At 40.3% G+C, this 22,572-nt stretch overlaps 1 protein-coding gene across 11 annotated transcripts in view; it reads right to left on the bottom strand.

Moving 5' to 3' along the window:
- znf318 (zinc finger protein 318) overlaps positions 1 to 22,199 on the bottom strand; it is a 103,634-nt gene extending 81,435 nt beyond the window's left edge. For 6 of the 11 annotated variants that reach the window (XM_063040517.1, XM_063040519.1, XM_063040516.1 and 3 more), the window contains exons 1-3: positions 20,645 to 22,199; positions 19,820 to 19,920; positions 157 to 874 (exon numbers count right to left, since the gene is read on the bottom strand). In XM_063040517.1, coding sequence (XP_062896587.1) covers positions 157 to 867 — 711 coding nt within the window. In that variant the 5' untranslated portion in view covers positions 868 to 874; positions 19,820 to 19,920; positions 20,645 to 22,199. The remainder of the gene's footprint in view (positions 1 to 156; positions 875 to 19,819; positions 19,921 to 20,644) is intronic. The other 5 variants (XM_063040523.1, XM_063040522.1, XM_063040524.1 and 2 more) reach the window with 4 other exon arrangements.
- Between the last annotated feature and the right edge of the window lie 373 nt (positions 22,200 to 22,572).

Below are 22,572 nucleotides of genomic sequence, written 5' to 3' on the forward strand. Positions count from 1 at the left end.
TTTCTCTGTAACATTATACTTTGCATTGTTTTCCTTCTTATGACCTCGACATATTCAAGTGCAGAATGATCTGTTTGGATAGAAAACAAACAAAAGCTTTTCACTGCGTCTCTGTATATGTGAGAACAATAATAAGGCAATTCCAATAGATCACACCTGCATAGCAGCTGAGGATTCCAATTCTGGTTCAGTGCGCTTCTTCAGTATAGATTTCTTTGGCATCTGTGGCGCCTCATCTGGTCTATGCAAGATATAACCACTCCTCGGAGACTGCTGCAAGCTTGATGTACCCTTCTCAAAACGTTCAGACAAGCGGTAAGGTGAGTTTGAAAGTTCTCGCTGAGAGGGAGGAAGCATTTCTGCTATAATCCTTTCCTCTTGCTCCTTCCTCCTGCGAGCAATTTCTAATTCACGAAATTCATCATTTTTACTTTTGCTGTAAGAAAAATGCTCCTGAGCATGACTGCTGGCAGGATTCCGATGCGGGGTCAGATTTTGTGGCCGGTCAGGGCTTCTGGTTCTATAATTCCGATGCCTTTCTGGACTGCGGCTACGGTGCTCTCTGCTATGACGATCCCTGCTACGACTGCGATGTTCAAGTTGAGAACGTTTGGAATCTCTTCCTCGATCATCAGACCTCAAGTGGGAGTAAGGGATCTTCCTAAACCTGTCCACATCACGTTCACTTGATCTTCTTCCTTCTCTCTGTGACAAAGAACGCGATCCATAGTCTGACCTCCGTTTGTATGTATCATCAGCAGGCATCATGCCCAGAAACTCACGAGAGTGGTCATCACGGAGAGAATATTTTCCCTGCATACGACTGGATTGTGGCAGAGGACTTCTGTACATGAGACCATCACCCATTGCATCCCTGTTGGTTACAAAGAGCAAGTTAGAGAATAAAACAATGTCCACCTAATTCCAGACTAGGAATAATAAAAATGTCAACAGGCATAAATCAATGGTTATTTAAGAAAAAAACATCTGCAGTCTTTTTCTAAGCAACACACCCAAAACACTGGAGGAACTCTTTATCAGGACTGGTGAAGGGTCTCAGCCTGAAACATCGAACGTTTAATCCCCTCCATAGATGCTGAGTTCCCCCGGCATTTCCTATGTAGTGCTCAAGATTTCCAGCATCTGCAGAATCACGTGTCCTAAAATCCCAATAGTTCTGCTTCTTGTTCACCAAGTTCTGTTGCCTGCTCTCCTTGCAAACTCATTGGGGTTTTATTCCACCTCACTCGTTTATAAACTCACTGACAACCTAATTGCTGTGCTTCTAGCAAATTCACGGGGCCCCATTTTTCACCTTCTCAATTCCTCTGTCCTTCAATTTCCCACTCTCCTTTTAACCTCATTGGGTTCCACTTCCTGCACTCAATGTATAATTATCAGGTTTACTATAATGTATGACGTAGTAACATCAAAATACATAAAAGTGTTCGCTTTAAATATCTATTAGTATGGAAAAATCGGCTAGTCTGGCTCAAAACTCCTAAAAGTGCCATTGATCAAATTTTTACTATATATAAACAGTAAAAGCCTCAAATGTTTAGTTTGGTTTGTCTTTCCACTATTAACTTGAATCAGAAGAGGTTTAATCTAAAGGCTGATTTATACTTGTGCATCAAATGGACGCCGTAGCCTCCCCCAAAATGTAACTGCTCGTCGCAGCAACACAAACTGCACCAACTGTGATTGGTCCGCTTGGTAGCATCGCATTTCCTCCTGCGCTGCAATAGCTTCCCATTGGGCGACAGAAGGGCAGGGAAGGAACTCAGACTGCAATGCCTTTGATAAAGCTTTAAAGACCTCCAAAATTATGGAGGACACATTTCGCTTTTACAAAAAAAGACGCTCGCTTTAAACTTGTTTACCCCGAGAAAGACTACCATGACCATGAAGCCTTGCTCGGGCAGGTGTGTGCACATGTGCGACGTGCCCGAATTGCAGAGTGACACAGACACACCAACGCACAAGTATAAATGCTCACAACGCGTGTCGGCCATTTGCATAGGTTACGGCGTCCATTTGACACACAAGTATAAATCAGCCTTAAGAGTTAAGTACATCAACTTGGTTAACACTACAGAACAGCACTGGAAAAATGCAGCATTAACAAAGCTATTTTCTGCTATTGTGGTATAATTTAAACAGAAAATTTTATCAATGTTATTATCAACATTCATCTCTAAAGAAAGACAGATTAGAATCACTTCCCAGAAGAAGGCCACTTAGCAGATTCAAATACTAAAAGACATGCACTTCAGATGAGAGGGGGAAAATTTAAATGTGTGGAGGGGCAAACACGAGGAATTCTGCAGATGCTGGAAATTCAAGCGACGCACATCAAAGTTGCTGGTGAACGCAGCAGGCCAGGCAGCATCTCTAGGAAGAGGTACAGTCGACGTTTCGGGCCAAGACCCTTGTCAGAACTAACTGAAGGAAGAGCTAGTAAGAGATTTGAAAGTGGGAGGGGGAGGGATGGAGCCAAGAGCTGGACAGGTGATTGGCAAAAGGGATATGAGAGGATCATGGGACAAGAGGCCCAGGGAGAAGGAAAAGAGGAAGGGGGGAAAAAAACCCAGAGGATGGGCAAGGGGTATAGTCAGAGGGACAGAGGTAAAAAAAGGAGAGAGAGAGAGAAAGAATGTGTGTATATAACTAAATAACAGATGGGGTAAGAGGGAGAGGTGGGGCATTAGCAGAAGTTAGAGAAGTCAATGTTCATGCCATCAGGTTGGAGGCTACCCAGACGGAATATAAGGTGTTGTTCCTCCAACCTGAGTGTGGAAAGGATTTTTTTTTTAAAAAAAGATAAAGTGGCAAGTGCTATGAATAGTGCTGAAAGCAGATATAATAATGGAATTTAAGTGGCTATTAGACACATGAACAGGCATGAAATGGCAGGATATACACATACAGGCAGAAATTTAGTTTAATTTGCCATTGTGCCCAACAAAGCCAGTAAAGAGTCTGTGTGTTCGTGTATCATACTGTTTTATGTTCTACTGACTAGGTCAACTATTTGGAATAGTTACTCAATTAATTCCAGTTCTCTGTTTTCTCCTGAATATGTCTCAACACTAAACCATAAATTAGGTGGTGCACTTAGTGAAGACACTGATGACTTTCCAAGGATTCCTATGAATCAGGAAGATCATAATAGTGATACAAAGTATAAATGCCCTTTAACTCTGCATCAATGGAAAAGAATAAACAGTTGACATTTCAGGCTGAGAGCTGCGGTGTTATGTCAAAGTTGTATTAAGACATTGGTGAGGCCTAATTTGCAGTATGGTGTCCAGTCAGGTCACCTACCTACAGGAAAGATGTCTCGTAACCAAAGTTTTAAGTATCGAATATTAATTGCTCAGTAGTAGAATCTAAAATTCGGGAGCGCTAGCTCCCCCTCTTTTTTAGATTTCTGTAAATGCCTTTTACTTAGCCTAGGGTTTTTGTTCTGCCAAACATATGAAGAAATTTTTGAATCAACATTATCAAAAAAAGATTTTGGAATAAAAATCGGAACCGATTGAAATACATATAGAAATTTAGGCAAAATAATCATCTTAATAGCATTAATCCAACCGATCAGAGACAAAGACATTGGTGACCATTTAGTAAACAAAAGTTTAATCTGATCAATTAAAAGTAAAAAATTAGCTTTAAATAAATCTTTATGCTTTTTCGTGATTATAATTCCTAAATATATAAAAGAGTCAGTAACCAATTTAAATGGTAAACATCCATAAACAGGAACCTGCTTATTTAGGGGAAATAATTCACTCTTATTAAGGTTTAATTTATAATTATTAATTTTGGTTACGAGACTTGGATGCAATTTCAAGTCCACGTTGGGTAAATCTTCGCTTCCTTTCATTCTTTCTAAATTGTATAAACAAATTAATAATCCAATAGTTAAGCATACGCTACGTATATGGTTTCAATTTCTAAATTTTTTTGGGTGGAACCAATTTATTTTAGCAAGTCCTAGTATATCTAATTTCTTTTTTCAACCTTCCACTATGGATCAAGCTTATTTAGATTGGAGAATCAAAGGTATAGTACGATTTCGTGATTTATTTTTGGATAATTGTTTTATGTCCTTTGATCAACTATCTAATAAATATAATTTACCTGGATCTCACTTTTTTAGATATCTACAGGTTAGAAACTTTTTAATTATGGTTTCTCCTAATTTTCCACACTTATATCCAATGGATATTTTGGAAAAAATTTTAGATTTAAATCTTTCTCAGAAAGGTGTTGTAGCAATTATTTATAATGTAATTATGAATTTATATCCTGATGTAGCTAATAAAATTAAAACTAATTGGGAAAGAGAACAAGATTACTGTACTGCTTGAAAAATGGGAAAAAATTCTTCAATTAGTTAATTCTTCTTCTATATGTGCTAAACATGTGTTGATACAGTTTAAAGTAGTGCACAGGACTCATATGTCCAAAGATAAATTATCTCGTTATTACTCTTATATAAATCCTATATGTGATAGATGTCACTATAAAATAGCTTCTTTAACTCACATGTTTTGGTCATGTCCTTTGTTGAAAAAATATTGGAAAGATATTTTTGATATTATTTCAACGTTTTGAATATAGACTTACAACCTCACCCAATTACTGCTATTTTTGGGTTACCAATGATAGAATCAAATCATTTAACCTCTTCAGCTCGTCAGATGATTGCATTTCGTACTTTAATGGCTAGAAGATCCATTTTGCTGAATTGGAAGGATTAATCCTCCTACCATATTCCATTGGTTTTCACAAACTATGTTGTGTTTAAATTTGGAAAAAATTAGAAGTGTTGTTTATGACCACTCCATTAAATTCGAAAAGACTTGGAGGCCATTTATTCAGTATTTTCAAATGATGTAATTTGACTATTTCAAAATTTATTTTACTTCTCTGTAATGCTGGTTGAGAGGAACGGAGTTGTCGACACTAAGGTTTTCCTTTCTCTCTTTTTTTACGATGTTAAAACAGCCCAGGTTTTTTTTAGTTTAGTTGATTCTGTTTAACATTAGTTTTCTTTGGGGGGGGGTTATCTTTTTTTTCCTTTTCCATGATTTTTTAAAGATATTTTTCTTTGTTTTATATTATTCATTTGTATCCTATATCATTGGGAGTTTTATCATTTAAGTATTATCTGGCTTGAAAATCACTCATGTTAATTATAACAATGTATTTCCAATAACTTTGTACTACTACCATGTTATGTTTTATCTTTATGAAACTAATAAAAAGATTGAAAAAGAAAGAATCTATAATATTGAAGGAGAATTTACAAGGAAACTACTGGGATTTGATAACTTTAGTTATCGGGAGAAGTTAAAAAGATTATGAATAGTTGAATAGCTCCTGAAGGGTCTTGGCCCAAAACGTCGACTGTACTCTTCCATAGGTGCTGCCTGGCCTACTGAGTTCCTCCAGCATTTTGTGTGTGTTGCTTGGATTTCCAGCATCTGCAGATTTTCTCTTGTTTGTGAAGAGGTTAGGATTTAATTCCATGGAGCATAGGAAAATAAGTGGGGATTTAATAGCAGTATACAGACTTATGAAGGGTATATATAGAGTTAATGCAAAGAAGCGTTTCCCCAAGACTAGAACTAGAGGTCATAGGTCAAGGATAAAAGATTAGGTATTTAAGGGAAATCTGAGAGGGAACTTCCTTCACTCAGAGGGCGGCGTGAGGGTGGAACAACCTGCCAACAGAAGTAACAGATGTGGGTTCAATTGCAACATTTAAAAGAAGTTTGGATAGGAACACAGATGAGTGGGATATGGGAGGCTATGGTCCAAGTATGGGATGATGGAACAAGGCAGAATAAGTTTGGCATGGACTAGACGGGCCGAAGAGCCAATTCTATGTTGTATGACTATGACTAATTCTCTACCTTTTACCAAAGATGTTTGGGTTTATTTTCAATTCACAAGACCCATAAGGCTCCAACATTGTTTAAATTACCCTTAATAATAATAAGGAATTTTATGTTGACCTGTCCTCCATGCAGGGTCATCAGGAAGCATTATATATTAGACCAGAGGACATAGGAGTAGAATTAGGCTATTTGGGCCAATGAGTCTGCTGTCATTTAATCATTGTTGATCCTTTTTCCCCCTCCTCAGCCCCACTCCCAGCCTTCTCCCCATAACCTCTGGTGCCATGGCCAATCAAGAACCTATCAAGCTCTGCTTTAAATACATTCAACGACATGGCCTCCACAGCTACTTTTGTGGTAACAAATTCCACAAATTCACCACCCTCTGGCTAAAGAAGTTCCTCTGCATCTGTTTAAATGGACACCCCTCTATCCTAAGGCTGTGCCCACTTGTCCTTGACACGCCCACCATGGGAAACATCCTTTCCACATCTGCTCAGTCTAGGTCTTTTAACATTTGAAAGGTTTCAATGAGATCCCCCCCATCCTTCTAAATTCCAGCGAGTAAGACCCAGAGCTATCAAACATTCCTCCTATGATAAGCCTTTCATTCCCAGAATCATCCTTGTGAACCTCCTCTAAATGCTCTCCAATGCCAGCACATTTTTTCTTACGAGGAACCCAGAACTGTTACAAAACTCAAGTTGAGGCCTCACCATTACCTTATCAAGCCTTAGCATCGTATCCCTGCTCTTGTATTCTAGGCCTCTTGAAATGAATGCTAACATTGCATTTACCTTCCTCACCACCAACTCCACTTGTAAGTTAACTTTTAGGGTGATCTGCACAAGGACTCCCAAGTCCTTTGCAGCTCAGATTTTTGGATTTTCTTCCCGTTTAGAAAATAGTCTGCATATTTATTTCTTCTACCAAAGTGCATGACCATGCATTTTCCAACTCTGTATTTCACTTGCCACTTTCTTGCCCATTCTCCTAATCCAAGTCCTTCTGCAGCCTACCTGTTTTCTCAACACGACCTGCCCCTCAACTAATCTTTGTATCATCTGCAAACTTAGCAACAAAGCCACTCACTATTCCATCATCTAATCATTGATGCACAGCATAAAAAGAAGCGGGCCCAACTCTGACCCCTGTGGAACACCACGACTCACTGGCAGCCCACCAGACAAGGATCTTTTTATTCCACTTGCTGTCTCCTACCAATCAGCCAATGCTCTAACCATGTTAGTAACTTTCCTGCAATACCATGGACTCTTAACTTGGTAAGCAACCTCATGTGTGGCACCTTGTCAAAGGCCTTCTGAAAGTCCAAATATACAACATCTACTGCATCTCCTTTATCTATCCAACTTGTAAGCTTCTCAAAGAATTCCTTCAAGTTCACAAGGCAAGATTTTTCCTTAAGGAAACCATGTTGACTTTGTCCTATCCAATCCTGTGTCACCAAGTACACCATAACCTCATCCTTAACAATTGACTCCAACATCACCCTAACCATTGAGGTCAGACTAACTGGGCTATAATTTCATTTCTGCTGCCTTCCTCCTTGCTTAATGAGTGGAGTGACATTTGCAATTTTCCAGTCCTCTGACACCAAGCCAGAGACCAATGATTTTTGGAAGATCATTACTGATGCCTCCACAATCTCTATGGCTACCTCTTTTAGAACCCTAGCATGCAGTTTATCTGGTCAGGGTGATTTATGTACCCTTATGTCTTTCAGCTTTTTGAGGACCTTCTTCCTTGTAATAGTAACTGCACTCACTTCTCTTCCCTCACACCCTTCAACATCTGGCACATTGTTAGTGTCTTCCACAGATGCAAAATGCTCATTTAGTTCATCTGCCATCCTCTTGTCCTCCATTATTATTTCTCTGGCCTCATTTTCTAGTGGTCCTATATGCAGTCTCATTTTTTTTTACATACTTGAAAAAAGCTTTTCCTGTCCACTGATATCATTTGCTACCTTGTTTTCATATTTTGTCATTTTCCTTCTGATGATTCTTTTAGTTGCTCTCTGTAGGTTTTTGAAGCTTCCCAATCCTCTTTCTTCCCACTAATTTTTGCTTCGTGGTGTGCCTTCTCTTTTGCTTTTATATTAGCTTTGACTTCTCTTGTCAACTACGGTTGTACTATTTTGCCATTTGAGTATTTCTTTGTTTTTGGAATACATCTATCCTGCACCTTCCTCATTTCCCCCCCAAAAATTTGTGCCATTGTTGCTCTAGTGTCATCCCTGACAGCATTTCCTTCCAATTTACTTTGGCCAACTCCACTTTCATACCACTGTAATTTCCTTTACTCCACTGACATACTGCTACTTCAGACTTCACTATCTCCCTATCAAATTTCAAGTTGAACTCAATCATATTGTGATCACTGCCTCCTGATGGTTCTTTTATCTTAAGCTACTGTTCATTACATAACACTCAATCCAGTACAGCTGATCTCCTAGTAGGCTCAACGACAAACTGCTCTAAAAGCCATCTCGTAGGCATTCAACAAACCCACTCTCTTGATATCTATTTTCAAACTGATTTCCCCAATTGACTTGCATGTTGAAACCTGCCATAACTATCATAACATTGCCCTTTTGGTACGCCTTTTCTATTTCCTGTTGTAACCTGTGGTCCATTAGGAAGCATCAATGATAAAGTGGGCTAACTGAAGCATTCCTGTATTAATTTTTGCAGAGATATCTTAGCCAAGGAATCAAAACCAGAACATTATCCAAAAATATTAAAATGCTGAAAACATTCAGATCAAACAGGATCATCTAAGAACAAGATTTCCACATAAAATCCAAAAGCCACTGATTTACCTCACTTCCCTATATCTTAACCCATCTACTCTTCAAAAAAAGATTCCACGCCTAACATACTGAAAGGCTGAAAATATCATCTTTGGTCCCAACAACAAATTCTAGTGTCCTGGCCACTGATTTAACTTCCCTCCTTATGAAAACGAAGTGTATATCCTGGTATCTTTTCCACCACCTTTAACTCCAAGTTTCAAATCAGTCTCTGCCATGCTAAAGATTGTCGATTATTAGTCACTGATGTCAACAAACGTTATCCCTGCTTCAGTAAATCTTTAACAAAATCCCTATCCATTCCTTTGTCAACCCCAGACTTGTCTATTTCAACATGCTCCTGGTTGGCCTTTGTCCTTTAAACCTCTGCCACCTGTGTTCTAACAGCAAGAGAAGCATCCATCATCTGAAATCACTGACCAACATGATTCACAGATAAGCATGATCTTGCTTCCAAAGTTTTCAATCTTTCTTTCAAATCCTTCAAACAAATCTCATGCTCTCACATCATCTCCATTCCAATATACCTCATTACTGACTTTCTCCAACTTAAACTTTTTGATTATCAAATTTAATGTACCACCATTGTCAGCCACAGCTTCTGCGAGTAACTCCTTTCCTAGATCTTCCCTTTTTTAAAAAACAGAATTTGTCATGTTAGATTATGACGATACTTGCCTTATCTTATCAGCAAGTTAGATGTTTTACATGAGATAATAAAAGGTCACTCTAAAAAGGTACTCATTAAAACCTATTTCCTTCACCAAGCTTTTGGCCACGTGGCGAATTATCACTTCATACGGTGTGATGTTAAAGTAAAATTTAAGTTATTGTTTTTGTTGGCCAGGTATTAGAATGGGCAGCTCAGAGCCCATAACAGAGGAAGCTGAGCTGTAATAGTTCAAGTCATAAACAAGTTAAGAACAAAGCAATCCCAAAGTCTGCCATGAGATTTGATTTTTAAATCCTGTGGTAATAACTAGACTTACCACCCTGCCTTGGGTTACCTTTTATTACATAGAAACACAGAAAACCTACAGCACAATACAATGCTGCGCCGAACACGTACTTACCTTGGAGATTACCTTGGGTTACCCATAGCCCTCTATTTTTATAAGCTCCATGTACCTGTCCAAGAGTCTCTTACAAGACCCTACTGCATCCAGCTCCACCACTGTCGCCAGCAGTCCATTCCACACACTCATCACTCTCTGTGTAAAAAGAACTTACCCCGACATCTCCTCTGTACCCAATTCCAAACACCTAAAAACAGTGCCCTCTTGTGTTAGCCATTTCAGCCCTGGGAAAAAGCCTCTGACTGTCCACACAATCAATGCCTCTCATCATCTTATATACCTCTATCAGGTCACCTCTCATCCTCTGCCGCTCCAAGAAAAAAAAACCAAGTTCACTCAACCTATTCTCTTAAGACATGCTCCCCAATCCAGGCAACTTCCTTGTAAACCTCCTCTGCACTCTTTCTAGTTTCCACATCCTTTCTGTAGTGAGGTGAACAGAACTGAGCAGTTTTCCAAGTGGGGTCTGACCAGGGTCTTATATAGCTAAAACATTACCTCTCAGCCCCTAAACTCAATCCCACGATTGACGAAGGCCAATACACCGTATGCTTTCTTAACCACAGAGTCAACCTGCGCAGCAGCTTTGAGTGTCCTATAGACTCGGACCTCAAGATCCCGATCCTCCACACTGCTAAGAGTCTTACTATTAATACTATATTCTGCCATCATATTTGACCTACCAAAATGAACCACTTCACACTTATCTGGGTTGAACTTCATCTGCTACTTCTCAGCCCAGTTTTGCATCCTACTGATGTCCCACTGTTACCTTTGACAGCCCTCCACACTATCCACAACACCCCCAATCTTTGTGTCATCAGCAAATTTACTAACCCATCCCTCCACTTCCTCATTAAGGTCATTTATAAAAATCATGAAGAGAAGGGGTTCGAGAACAGATCCCTGAGGCACACCGCTAGTCACCGACCTCCATGCAGAATATGACCCACTTACAACTACTCTTTGCCTTCTGTGTGCAAGCCAGTTCTGGATCCACAAAGCAAAGTCCCCTTGGATCCCATGCCTCCTTACTTTCTCAATAAGCCTTGCATGGGGTACCTTATCAAATGCTTTGCTGAAATCCATACACACTACATCTAATGCTCTATCTTCATCAACGTGTTCAGTCACATCCTCAAAAAATTCAATCAGGTTCGTAAGGCACGACCTGCCTTTGACAAATTCCTAATCATATTATGCCTCTCCAAGCGTTCACAAATCCTGCCTCTCAGGATCTTCTCCATCAACTTACCAACCACTGAAGTAAGACTCATTGGTCTATAATTTTCTGGGCTATCTCTACTCCATTTCTTGAACAATATCTGCAACCCTCCAATCCTCCGGAACCTCTCCCATCCCCAGTGATGATGCAAAGATCATTGCCAGAGACTCAGCAATCTCTTCCCTCGCTTCCCACAGTAGCCTGGGGTATATCTTGTCCAGTCCCAGTGACTTATCCAACTTGATGCTTTCCAAAAGCTTCAGCACATCCTCTTTCTTAATGTCTATATGCTCAAGCTTTTCAGTCCGCTGTAAGTCATCCCTACAATTGCAAAGGTCATTTTCCGTAGTGAATACTGAAGCAAAGTATTAAGTAGCTCCGTTATCTCCTCTGGTTCCATACACACTTTTCTACTGTCACACTTGATTAGTCCTATTCTCTCACATCTTATCCTCTTGCTCCTCACATACTTGTAAAATGCCTTGGGGTTTTCCTTAGTGCTGCTCACCAAGGCCTTCTCATGGTCCCTTCTGGCTCTCCTAATTTCATTCTTAAGCTCCTTCTTGCTAGCCTTATAATCTATTTTTTTTTTAACCTTTCATAAGCTTTTCTTTTGACTAGATTTTCAACAGCCTTTGCACACCACGCTTCCTGCACCCTACCATCCTTTCCCTGTCTCATTGGAACGTACCTATGCAGAACTCCAAGCAAGTATCACCTGAGCATTTGCCACATTTCTGCCGCACATTTCCCTGAGAATATCTGCTCCCGATTTATGCTTCCAAGTTCCTGCCTGATAGCTTCATATTTCCCCTTACTCCAATTAAACGCTTCCCTAACTTGTCTGCTCCTATCCCTCTCCAATGCTATGGTAAAGGAGATAGAATTGTGATCACCATCTCCAAAATGCTCTCCCACTGAGAGACCTGACACCTGACCAGGTTTATTTCCCAATACCAAATCAACTACAGCCTCTCCTCTTGTAGGCTTATCTACATATTGTGTCAAGAAACCTCCCTGAACACACCTAACAAACTCCACCCCATCTAAACCCCTTCCTCTCAGGAGATGACAATCAATTCTGGGGAAATTAAAATCTTCCGTCACAACAACCCTATTATTACTGCACCGTTCCAGAATCTGTCTCCCTATCTGCTCCCCGATATCCCTGCTACTATTGGGTGATCTACATTAACCTCCTTGTTTCTAACTTTCACCCACAGAGACTCAGTAGACAATCCCTCCATGACTTCCTCCTTTTCTGCAGCTGTGACACTATCTCTGATCAACAGCACCACGCACCCAACTGTTTTGCCTCCCTCCCTGTCCTTTCTGAAACATCTAAAGCCTGGCATTCTAAGTAGCTGTTCCTGCCCCGAGCCATCCAAGTCTCTGAAATGACCACATCATAGCTCCAAATACTGATCCACGCTCTAAGTTCATCTACTTTGTTCATGATACTCCTTGCATTAAAGTAGACACATCTCAAACCATCAGTCTGAGCATGTCCCTTCTCTATCACCTGCCTATCCTTCCTCTCATACTGCCTACAAGCTTTCTCTACTTGTGAGCCAACTGCCCCTTCTTCCATCTCTTCAATTCAGTTCCCACCACCCAGCACCTGTAGTTCAAACTCTCCCCAATAGCCTTAGCAAACCTCCTTGCCAGGATATTGATCCCCCTTGGATTCAAGTGCAATTCAGTATTATTTTATACAAAACTGTACACCTAACTCACTGAAAAGGCAATCATCATCATAATCTAACGACAAATTCTGTTTTTAAAATCGTATCATTTCTTTCCCTTCAAGATGATCCAAGTCTGTGGTCGAGGAGACAGCTCCAGAACTTTGTTTTATCCCCCTCTATCAAACTTTACCCATTTTCAGAGAAATAAAATTTTCTGAGTCACCAACTTTGATTTCTTTTTCATTGAAGATCAATATACCACAGTTTAAAGTTTCAATTATTTTAACAGCATAAAGCAATATATCGCACCAAGCAGGAAAAACACAAGGCTTCCCCAGTAGAATAGTTTGGGGACAGTCCCAACTCAGTTAGACAAGCTATTTTAATAACCATTTAACTACAAACTACAACAAAAATATGATAGATCAGATTAACTACATACTAATATTCAAGTTAAAAAACTAAAAGCCCTATTAGAATATACACTTCATCCAGAGTTCATTCAATTCCAATCAAACACTGTAACCCCTATCAAATTCTTCCTGAACAGCTTAGTTCAAAAAAAATACTGTTCAGTTTTAGTTTATGCAAAAAAGCAACTACAAATGACCAATATAAGACATAGTTATGTTTGATGATCAACACTGAAAACAATTACATTGAACCAATGATTATTACCATAGCACCCATCAAATATCATTGCAATAAGAGTGGCAGAAAACAGGCACAAATCCTGCAGGGGAGAGATCAAATTAGATTGTAATCAATACTTTCTCAGCCTATGATTGACACTGGTGTCGTTCATCCAACAATTATCCTAGTGGGGAATAGTAAATGACACACAGAAACCACAAAAAGGGAAAGGAAGAAAAAAAAACTGCTACAGACCGACAATTCAGGACTATTTCTTTTTCTAAGCTATTCCCCCAAATTCCTCTCCTCTTATAATGAATTTCCAAAATTTCGTTCCTTTGATTCAAGAGGACCTCCAGGAACTTTAAGTGTCAACATCTTATAAGCATACATTTTCAACCATAAACAGGCAGATATAATCTTAGTTAAACTTATTTTCAACTTTACATAGACAACAAGCAGAGAAGTGGGCTAATATTTGCTTCCCCTTCCTAGCCAGCAATCATAAAACTGTAGAAAATTTATGACACAAAATGTGTTCATATAACTGAATATGTGGCTTACTCTACGGTGTGTCATGGTGCTATGGACCAAACGCAGGCAGATGGGACTAGCTCAATGGGTATTACAGTTAGCATGGGTGATATGGGCCAAAGGATCTGTTACCACGCTATGTTACAAAATAAATGAAAATATTTATAGATTTATTCAGATCATGACTCAAAACAGGTCATCTCTAATTTTGCAAATTAACATGCAAATTGTTACAGAATTTGACTGAACACTTCCCGAAAGTATTTGTTGAAACTGGTTTCAAAGTTTGTTAAATACAGTAGATTCAGTTAATCAGGACAGCCATTTATTTGGGACAACTCTTAAAGAACAAAAACTGAATTGAGAAAATAGCCAAGATTCCCTTTGTTTATCTGGGACACTATGCAGCTTAATTGGGACAGGAGACCATTGCTAAACAGTTTCTAACTGGCATCAGTCACATGAACTTGTGAGGACATTAGACACAACACTATGCTTAGAGTCAAGTTTTTAAACAGCTTCAGTTACATGAGCTTGTGTTCAAAAAGTAGTGATTTTTGTCACTGATAGTTGGCAAGAAATAAACACTAAGACAGTTCAGAACTGTTTTGTTCAGTGCTGTTTCAAGGATGCAGGCTTGGAGATGCCAAAATAGCTGGGAGTGAGAATGAAATTATTTCACTACTTCAACAAGAATTTGAAGATATCGACAGTCATCTGGAATGAAAATAAAGATTTGGAGGATACAAACATGAAAAGCACTATGTGAAGTTAGTCCGTATCTGTGCTAATTTTGTTCATTTATAGTCAATGGCAGCATGTTGATGTCCATAGTATCTGACGATAGTGAAATCTGTGCAGAGTGTTCTTGAAATGGAAAAACCATTGCAATGGGACAGTTTCACTCTTGAACTCAGAAGTCCTGGTCCAGTGGTATGAGTAGCCGTCACAACTGGGTCTTCCTTGGTTGCAGTGGACAACCATGACTTCTTCTGTGTCTTACCATGCCTTTTGCTGTCCACATAGTGTTGCAAACCACCTTTTTGGCCTTTGGATTTCACTGTTGATCCCATCCGCCCGTCTGCCAAAGCCGACTTCACATGCTAGGACAGACATGGGATACAAGACTCCCTGGCTACCCTCACCTGTCAAAGTAGCATACCAGGGTGTGACTGTTGGAGCTACAGATGAAATCTGAGTGCCTGGTGAGGATGAAAGGTGAGCAAGCCCCCCTCCCTAGACATCCTATACATTGCAGCATACAATGAATGAGTTCCTCCTTAATAACTACTAGGAACTAATGCACAGTACTGTAGTAGCATTTATAGTGCTCTAATTTGGTCACTATTTCATTTAAATGCATAATTTGTTACTCAGTTAAATGATAGTTTGCCTTATTTTGTAACTTTTTAACTATTTCCATAAAACTTTGGGTAATCGCAGTAGTCACTTATTGGTCCAAAATGTACTGGTCCTGATGTGTCCCACTTAACCAGAATCCACTGTATTCAAGAAAGCACAATGAGATGATCCAGTTGTTCAATAACTAAATTGTTTTTTTTACAGTCCAATTACTACCATTAGCGAAAAGATCAGACTTGTGCAGAATTGCTACTGATGTAATTTAGACCACAAGATATCAGAGCAGAAATAAGCTATTCAGCCCATCGAGTCTTCCTGCATTCCATCATGGCTGATTTATTATTCCTATCAACCCCATTCGCCTGCCTTCTCCCCGTAACCTTTGACACTTTACTAATCAACATTACAACCTCTGCTTTAAATACAATAAATTCCTGTAAATTGGGACACAGCAGGACCAGTACATTTTGGCCCAATTAAGCAACTGTCCCAATTAGCCGAAGTTTCATGGAAATAGTTAAGAGTACCAAAAAAAATTATTTGTTCCTCAGTTAAACAGTAATGTATTGAAATGAAATACAGAACAAATTAGAACACTACCAATACCTCTAAAGCACATTAAAACTGTATTAGTTCCTAAAAGTTATCGACAGAGGAATTCACCTGCCGTGTTCTTATGATTTGATTATAAGTGAGCAAAATCAGTGCAGGAACCTAGTGCCGATAATGGACTGACTTCATACAATTCTTAAGACTATTACATAATCCAAATCTTCATTTTCAATCAAGATCACTTCAAATTCTTTGTAATTTCTAACTCTGAAGTAGTGAAATTGTTTTTTTTCCCCCACTGTCAGCCGTTTCTGGCATCTCCAAGCTGATCGCTTGAAATGAGTGAGCAAAACAGTTCCAATGTGTCTTACTGCTTGTTTCTTACCAACTTGCAGTGACAAAATCACTGCTTTTTGAACACACACATATGCAACTGATGCTATTCAAATAGCCATGAAAATGCACTTGACTGACATTAGTTAGAGACAGTTTGGCATCAGTTGCCTGTCCCAATTAAGTGGCATAGTGTCCCAAATAAATGGCTGTCCTGATTAACTGGAAACCACTGTATATCCAATGACTTGGCCTCCATAGTCTCTATGACAATGAATTTCACAGATTCACCATCCTCTGGCTAAAGAAATTCCTCCACTTCTTGGTTCTAAACAGATATCTTTCTGAAGGCTGTGCTCTCTGGCCCTAGGCTCCTCCATTTTAGGAAACATCCTTTACACATCCACTCCATCTAGGTCTTTCAATATTCACTAAGCTTCAATGAGCACCTCCCATTATTCTGAACACCTGGTACAAGCCCACAGTCAATAAACACTCTTGTATATTCACCCTTTCTCTTTTTCTTGTGAATATTCCCTGAACCCCCTCCAATGCCAGCACATTCTTTCTCAGATAAGAGCCCCAAAATTGTTTACAATACTCCAAATGTAGTCTGACCCATGTCTTACAAAGCATCAGCATTACATTATTGCTTTTATATTCTCATCCTCTCGGAATGAATGTTAACATTGCATCTGCCTTCCTTACTAGGGACTCAACCAGCAAGATCACCTGAGGAAATTCTGCACAAGGACTCCCAAATCCTTCAGCACATCTGATTTTTTAAAATTTTCTCCCCATTTCCAAATTAGACTTAGCCTTTTTTTCCCTTCTACTTAAGTGTATGATGATAAACATCGCTGTACAACATACCATCTGCCACTTATTTGCCCATTCTCCCAATTTGTCCAAGTCCTTCTGCAGACTTCCTGCTTCCTCAATACTACCGGCACCTCCATCTATCTTGGAACCGACCGCAAACTTGGCCACAAAGCAATCAGTTCCATCATCCAATACATGAAAAGAAGTAGTCCCAACACTAGCCCTGCAGAACACCACTGATCACTGGCAGCCAACCAGAAAAGGCCCCCTTTATTCCCAATCTTTGTCTCTTGCCTATCTTCTGTCCACATTAGTATTTTTCCTGTAAAACCAAGGGCTCTTGTCCTATGTAGCAGCCTCACGTGTGGTGCCTTGTCAAAACCCTTCGGGCGATCCAAGTAAACAACATTCACTGACTCTTTGTCTATCCTGCCTGTAATTTCCTGAAATAATTCCAACAGATTTGTCAGGCAGGATTTCTACTTAAGGAATCCATGCTGACTTTGGCCTATCTTATCATGTGCCTCGAAGTACCCTGAAACTTCAGGCTTAACATCTTTGCAACCACTTAAGTCAGGCTAACTGGTCTATAATTTCCTTTCTTCTGCCTCCTTCCCTTCTTAAAGAGTACAGTAACATTTGCAATTATCCAGTCCTCTGGAACCATTCCAAAATTTAGTGATTCTTGAAAGATCATTACTAATGCCTCCACAATCTCTTCAGATACCCCTTTCAGAAACCTGAGGTGTAGTTCATCTTGTCCAAGTGATTTATCTACCTTTGGACCTTTCAGCTTCCCAAGAACCTTCTTAATGTTCAACTACACTCTGTGCACCCACCCCCCCAGACTTTTGAATTTGTGGCATACTGTTTATGTCTTCCACAGTAAAGACCAATGCAAAATACTTACTTAGTTTGTCCACCATTTCTTTCTCCCCCCCCCGCCCCCCCAATAGCTCCCCATCATTTGGCCAAGGTCCAGTATCCACTTTTGCCGCTCTTTTACTCTTTATACATTTGTAAAAACCCTTGGTATCCTCTTTGATATAATTGACTAACTTGCTGTCATACTTCATCTCTTCTCTCCTTCTTCCTTTTTAGTTGTCTTCTGTTGATTTCCATAAGCTTCCCAATCCTCTAGCTTACCACTAATTTTTGCTATATTGTATGCCCTCTCTTTTGCTTTTATGCCATCTTTGAGTTCCATTGTCAGCTACAGTTGCCTCATCCTCCCTTTAGATCGCTGTCTTTTGCATGAAATATCCTGCACCTTCTGAATTGCGCCCAGAAACTCCAGCAACTGCTGTTATGCCATCATCCCTGCAAGTGCCCCTTCCCAGTCAACTTTGGCCAGCTCCTCTCATGTCTCTATAGTTCCCTTTAGTGCACTGTAATGCTAACACATCTGACTTTAGCCTGTTCCTCTCAAACTGCAGGATGAATTCTATCATATTATGATCACTACCTGCCAAGGATTTCTTCACCTGAAGCTCCCTAATCAAATCTCTTCTATTACAGTACCCAAACCAGAATTGCATCTCCCTCTTGGGCACAACCACATGCTGCTCTAAAAAGCCATCACATTGACATTCCACAAACTCCTTTTCTTGGGATCCAGCACCAACCTGATTTTCCACAATCTACATGCATATTGAAATCCCACATGATCATCATGACTTTTGGCCCTTTTGCACGCCTTTCTTATTTCCTATTGTAATTTGTATCCCACATGCTAGCTACTCCACACACACACACACACCTACCCACAAGGATTCTACATTTTCCAATTCTATGTCACCTTGCCCAAAGGATTTGATCTCTTTTTTATACAAACATAGCCACCGTACCTCCTCTGTCTCGATGCAATATGATATTAACGTCCCAACTGTTATCTTCTTTCAGCCACAACTTGGTGTGGCCATATCACCGCACCTGCCAAATTCTAACTGTGCAACAGAATCACCTACCTCATTCTGTATACTGTGCACATTCAAATATAACACCCTCGTCCTGTATTCATCACCCTTGTCAATTTTACCCCCGTTGCTGAAAGTTAAATTCTTATCCTTCTACTTAAACAACTTCAAAAAGATTGGAACTATGTTCCTGCAGGTATCCCATTTACTGAGGTGGTCAGCTATTAAGTACGGGGCTAGTGCTGCCCCATTCGTGACATTCTATAAAAACACTGATGGCAGTCTTAATAGACCAGCTACTAGAGTGTGATCAACCTAATACAGCTCATTGGTCTATATCTGGTCTCTATTATTATTAGTATTTCAAGAGGCAACAAAAAAAAAATCAGAGGTGCACAGATGCCATTTATAAAATATGCTCCAAGTGTTACTGCACCTGGAATGTTTTAAGATAAATGTGTACTTCAGGTCAATGGGCCTGTTTCCATCCTGCATGATGATGGTCAAAACGCAGAACTCTCCAAGTCATATGAGAATGCAAGATTTCCACTGGAGTTCCCAAGGACACTGAACTTGAAAGGAAAAAACCTTGCAGAAAATCCCAAAAAGTTGACATGTACCAAAATTCTTTAAGATCCTGTAAATTATTTTAGTCCCTTATTCAACAATAAATATTTAGTGGCGTCATTTATTATCCTACCTCACCTCCAAAACTTATGATAAAACAAAACAAAAGGAAAATTCACAGCATCTGTGGAAGCAGAAAGATGGTTAATACTCCTAATATTATCACTTCCTTCCTCAGTATACTTTCAGTTTTTATCAGATTTCCAGCATGTGGTCTCTTGTATCACCTTAAAAGCCATGGCTCGTAGCTTACCCATATAAAATAATTAACTTGGTAAACGTGAACACATAAACAAATGATCATACCCCACTTTTCAATCCACACTGATTACGCTGGCGAGTTGAGTATGGATAGTCCAACTGCTAAAGTGTACCTATAACTGGTCAAACACACGTTCAGATCCCATCTGTGGAGGGGAAGGAAAATAAACGAAGTCAACAAACGCAATTAACATGCCACAAGTAAATGAATTTTTCCCTCCGTCCCCCAGTATCCGTTCGTCTGCTCCATCTGTGGGTGGGCTGCGACACAGCCAGAGAAACGCATTGGTGTCCGTCCTCACTTCTGTGCTGGCAACGAGAGGTGATCCAGCGGCTCTCCGGAGGGAGCCCCTTTCCAGTAAGCAGACAGCAACTGCAGGTGACTTCAACCACGGTGTGGCGCACATTTCAGGCCGGCCAAGCCACCATTGCACCCTCTCTTCCCCCCCCCCCCCCAACGCCCGAGGGTTTTTTTTTGACGAGGATGCAGCTAGAAAGAGCTTTCCTGCAGCAACAGCACCATCACCTTCTTGCCGCTGGATCTGTTGGGCTACCTACAAGACGGACCAACCTACACGGGGGAGGGGGGGCAACTCTTCCTCCCGCCAAAGGGGACGAGGGGAATAAAGTGCAAAGCGAACAACAGTGTCACACCCCCGGCTCGCACGACAAACGGACTTTTATTTGAAAAGCGGGGTAACTGCCGCGCTGTACCCGGACCCAGACCAGGGAGAGCCTGATCGCCCGCAAGCCCGAAGGCCGCTGGCCAGAGTCGCAGCAACGGAGAATCGGCGCGCCCACCCGAGAGCAAGATCAGGTTCACAAGTTTATAAAGCCGGTAACTATCTTTAACACAGTAGGGGGAAATACCGAGAACTCGCCGGGACGTATCACAAAGACAACGGTGACGAGACGAACAACGGGATCGAAGATGCTTTACCAAAATGGAACCGCTCCTGCACAGACCTCTGGGCAACGATCACTGTTCCCAGTGCGCATGTGTCGGTGAGCGTCTGCCCACAGCCCGATAGATGGCGCAGTCGACGGAGGAGGCCTGTGAAGTTCAATGGTGGCTGCCAGACCAACATCAGGTGTATTACCGCCGCCTACTGAGGTGGAGTGTGGAGGAAAGAGACGGGAATTAAATTTCCCCGCTTAAAAAAAAGCTAATCATATCAAAAAGTCTTAATTCTTTTCAGAAAGTCAGCCACACCTAATGATAGCTGTGATATCCTAACAGACTTGCCATGTCAAACTGTGTCTGCCCCAAAGGTCTCAATTTAGCAGTCGGATGTTTCCTTTGTACTTCAGAGGAACTGCATTCAAATAATGCCCTCACGTTTTTATTCTGGAGTTTTCCCCTTCCCTTTCAGTCCCGAAGAAAAGTCTCAGCCCGAAATGTTGACTGTTTATTCATTTCCATAGACGCTGCCTGACCTACGGAGTTCCTCCAGCATTTTGTGTGTTACTTTCACCTAACCTATGCAATACGTAAATGTGTAAGTATAACGTCTTCCCTCCTTTTATACCCATCTCTGTTCCCACCATCCTCTGAATTTTATATAAATGCTGTCCTTTCTTTCTCCTAACTTTGTTGTCATATTCATCAAATAGACTTTTTAATTATGACCCACCTTTTTATGCAAAGACACCCGTACATTTAAATCCTTTATTTTATGTGATTGCTTGTCTGGAATGTCAGCCAATTCGTCGTCTTCACCCCTAACATGGATAAGGACCATAAGAACTGGATGCACAAGCCTAGACCCTGCAGCCTCAACCGATGTTGTCCAATCTCAAGAAGAATGTCTGGCCTACAATTTGAAATACTTGTTTTAATAAATATAAAAACGGAGAATGAATCAGAACACAAGTACAAAATCAAGATATATTTTTTGACCCATTCCAAGGCTAAAATGTTAGCAATCATCTCAGATGTGAAGACTGACACTTTGGTAATCTTTTCTTAGTAGCTACCTGAAACTTTGGAACATAAATGGAAACACCTGAAAGACCTGTCTCTGGATCTTTTGAACCATCTGTATTGATATGTAAGGAACCATAATATCTGCCTTGCTAATATTGCTGAGCTACCTTTACCATTGGTATGCAATCAATCTTCATCCTGGTCTGTTCTTGCAGGCTTAAATCATCCACAGGCAAATGGAAAAACCATGAAGGAGTGACAGAAAGAGGTACACTGTGACCATATTCCACATTAAACAAATCAAGATTATGTGCCCATTCATTTCCCATCCACCCAAAACTGAAGGTCTGATAGCACTCTTACCAATGTTGCCAATGTCGGATGACCAACCTTATGTCCTCTTGCTGTAACCTACGTAGATGTGAATGTATTTCATCCATTTCTACCAGTGATGCCGAAATTGGGGATGATCTAATAACACCACAATATAATCTCAATGCTTGAGTTTGCGCTTCATCCAGGGGTTTTAAAACTGCTGGTGAGCCTGGCCCATAAGCAACACACCCATAATCAAAGACAGACATGATTAAAGCAATATACATTTGCTTAAGTGACCCAACTAAGCATCTGAGCACATGAGGGCTTCTTGGCGTTTCTCTATAGTTTTATTCACGTGCACCCTTCGTGTCCATCCACATACCTAGCAACTTTACTACTGGCTTTTGTTTAAGAGGTTACCATATAACTTGAGATCAATTGTGGGGTAATGTTCCCTTTAGAAAAACAAATAATTTGAGACTTTGCAACAGAAAATTTAAGCCCCCACCGATGTCCCCATTCCTCTACTTCATCAATAGCTGCCTGCATTTTC

Source organism: Mobula hypostoma, chromosome 2 (assembly GCF_963921235.1).
Source record: "Mobula hypostoma chromosome 2, sMobHyp1.1, whole genome shotgun sequence".
Lineage (NCBI taxonomy): Eukaryota > Metazoa > Chordata > Chondrichthyes > Myliobatiformes > Myliobatidae > Mobula > Mobula hypostoma.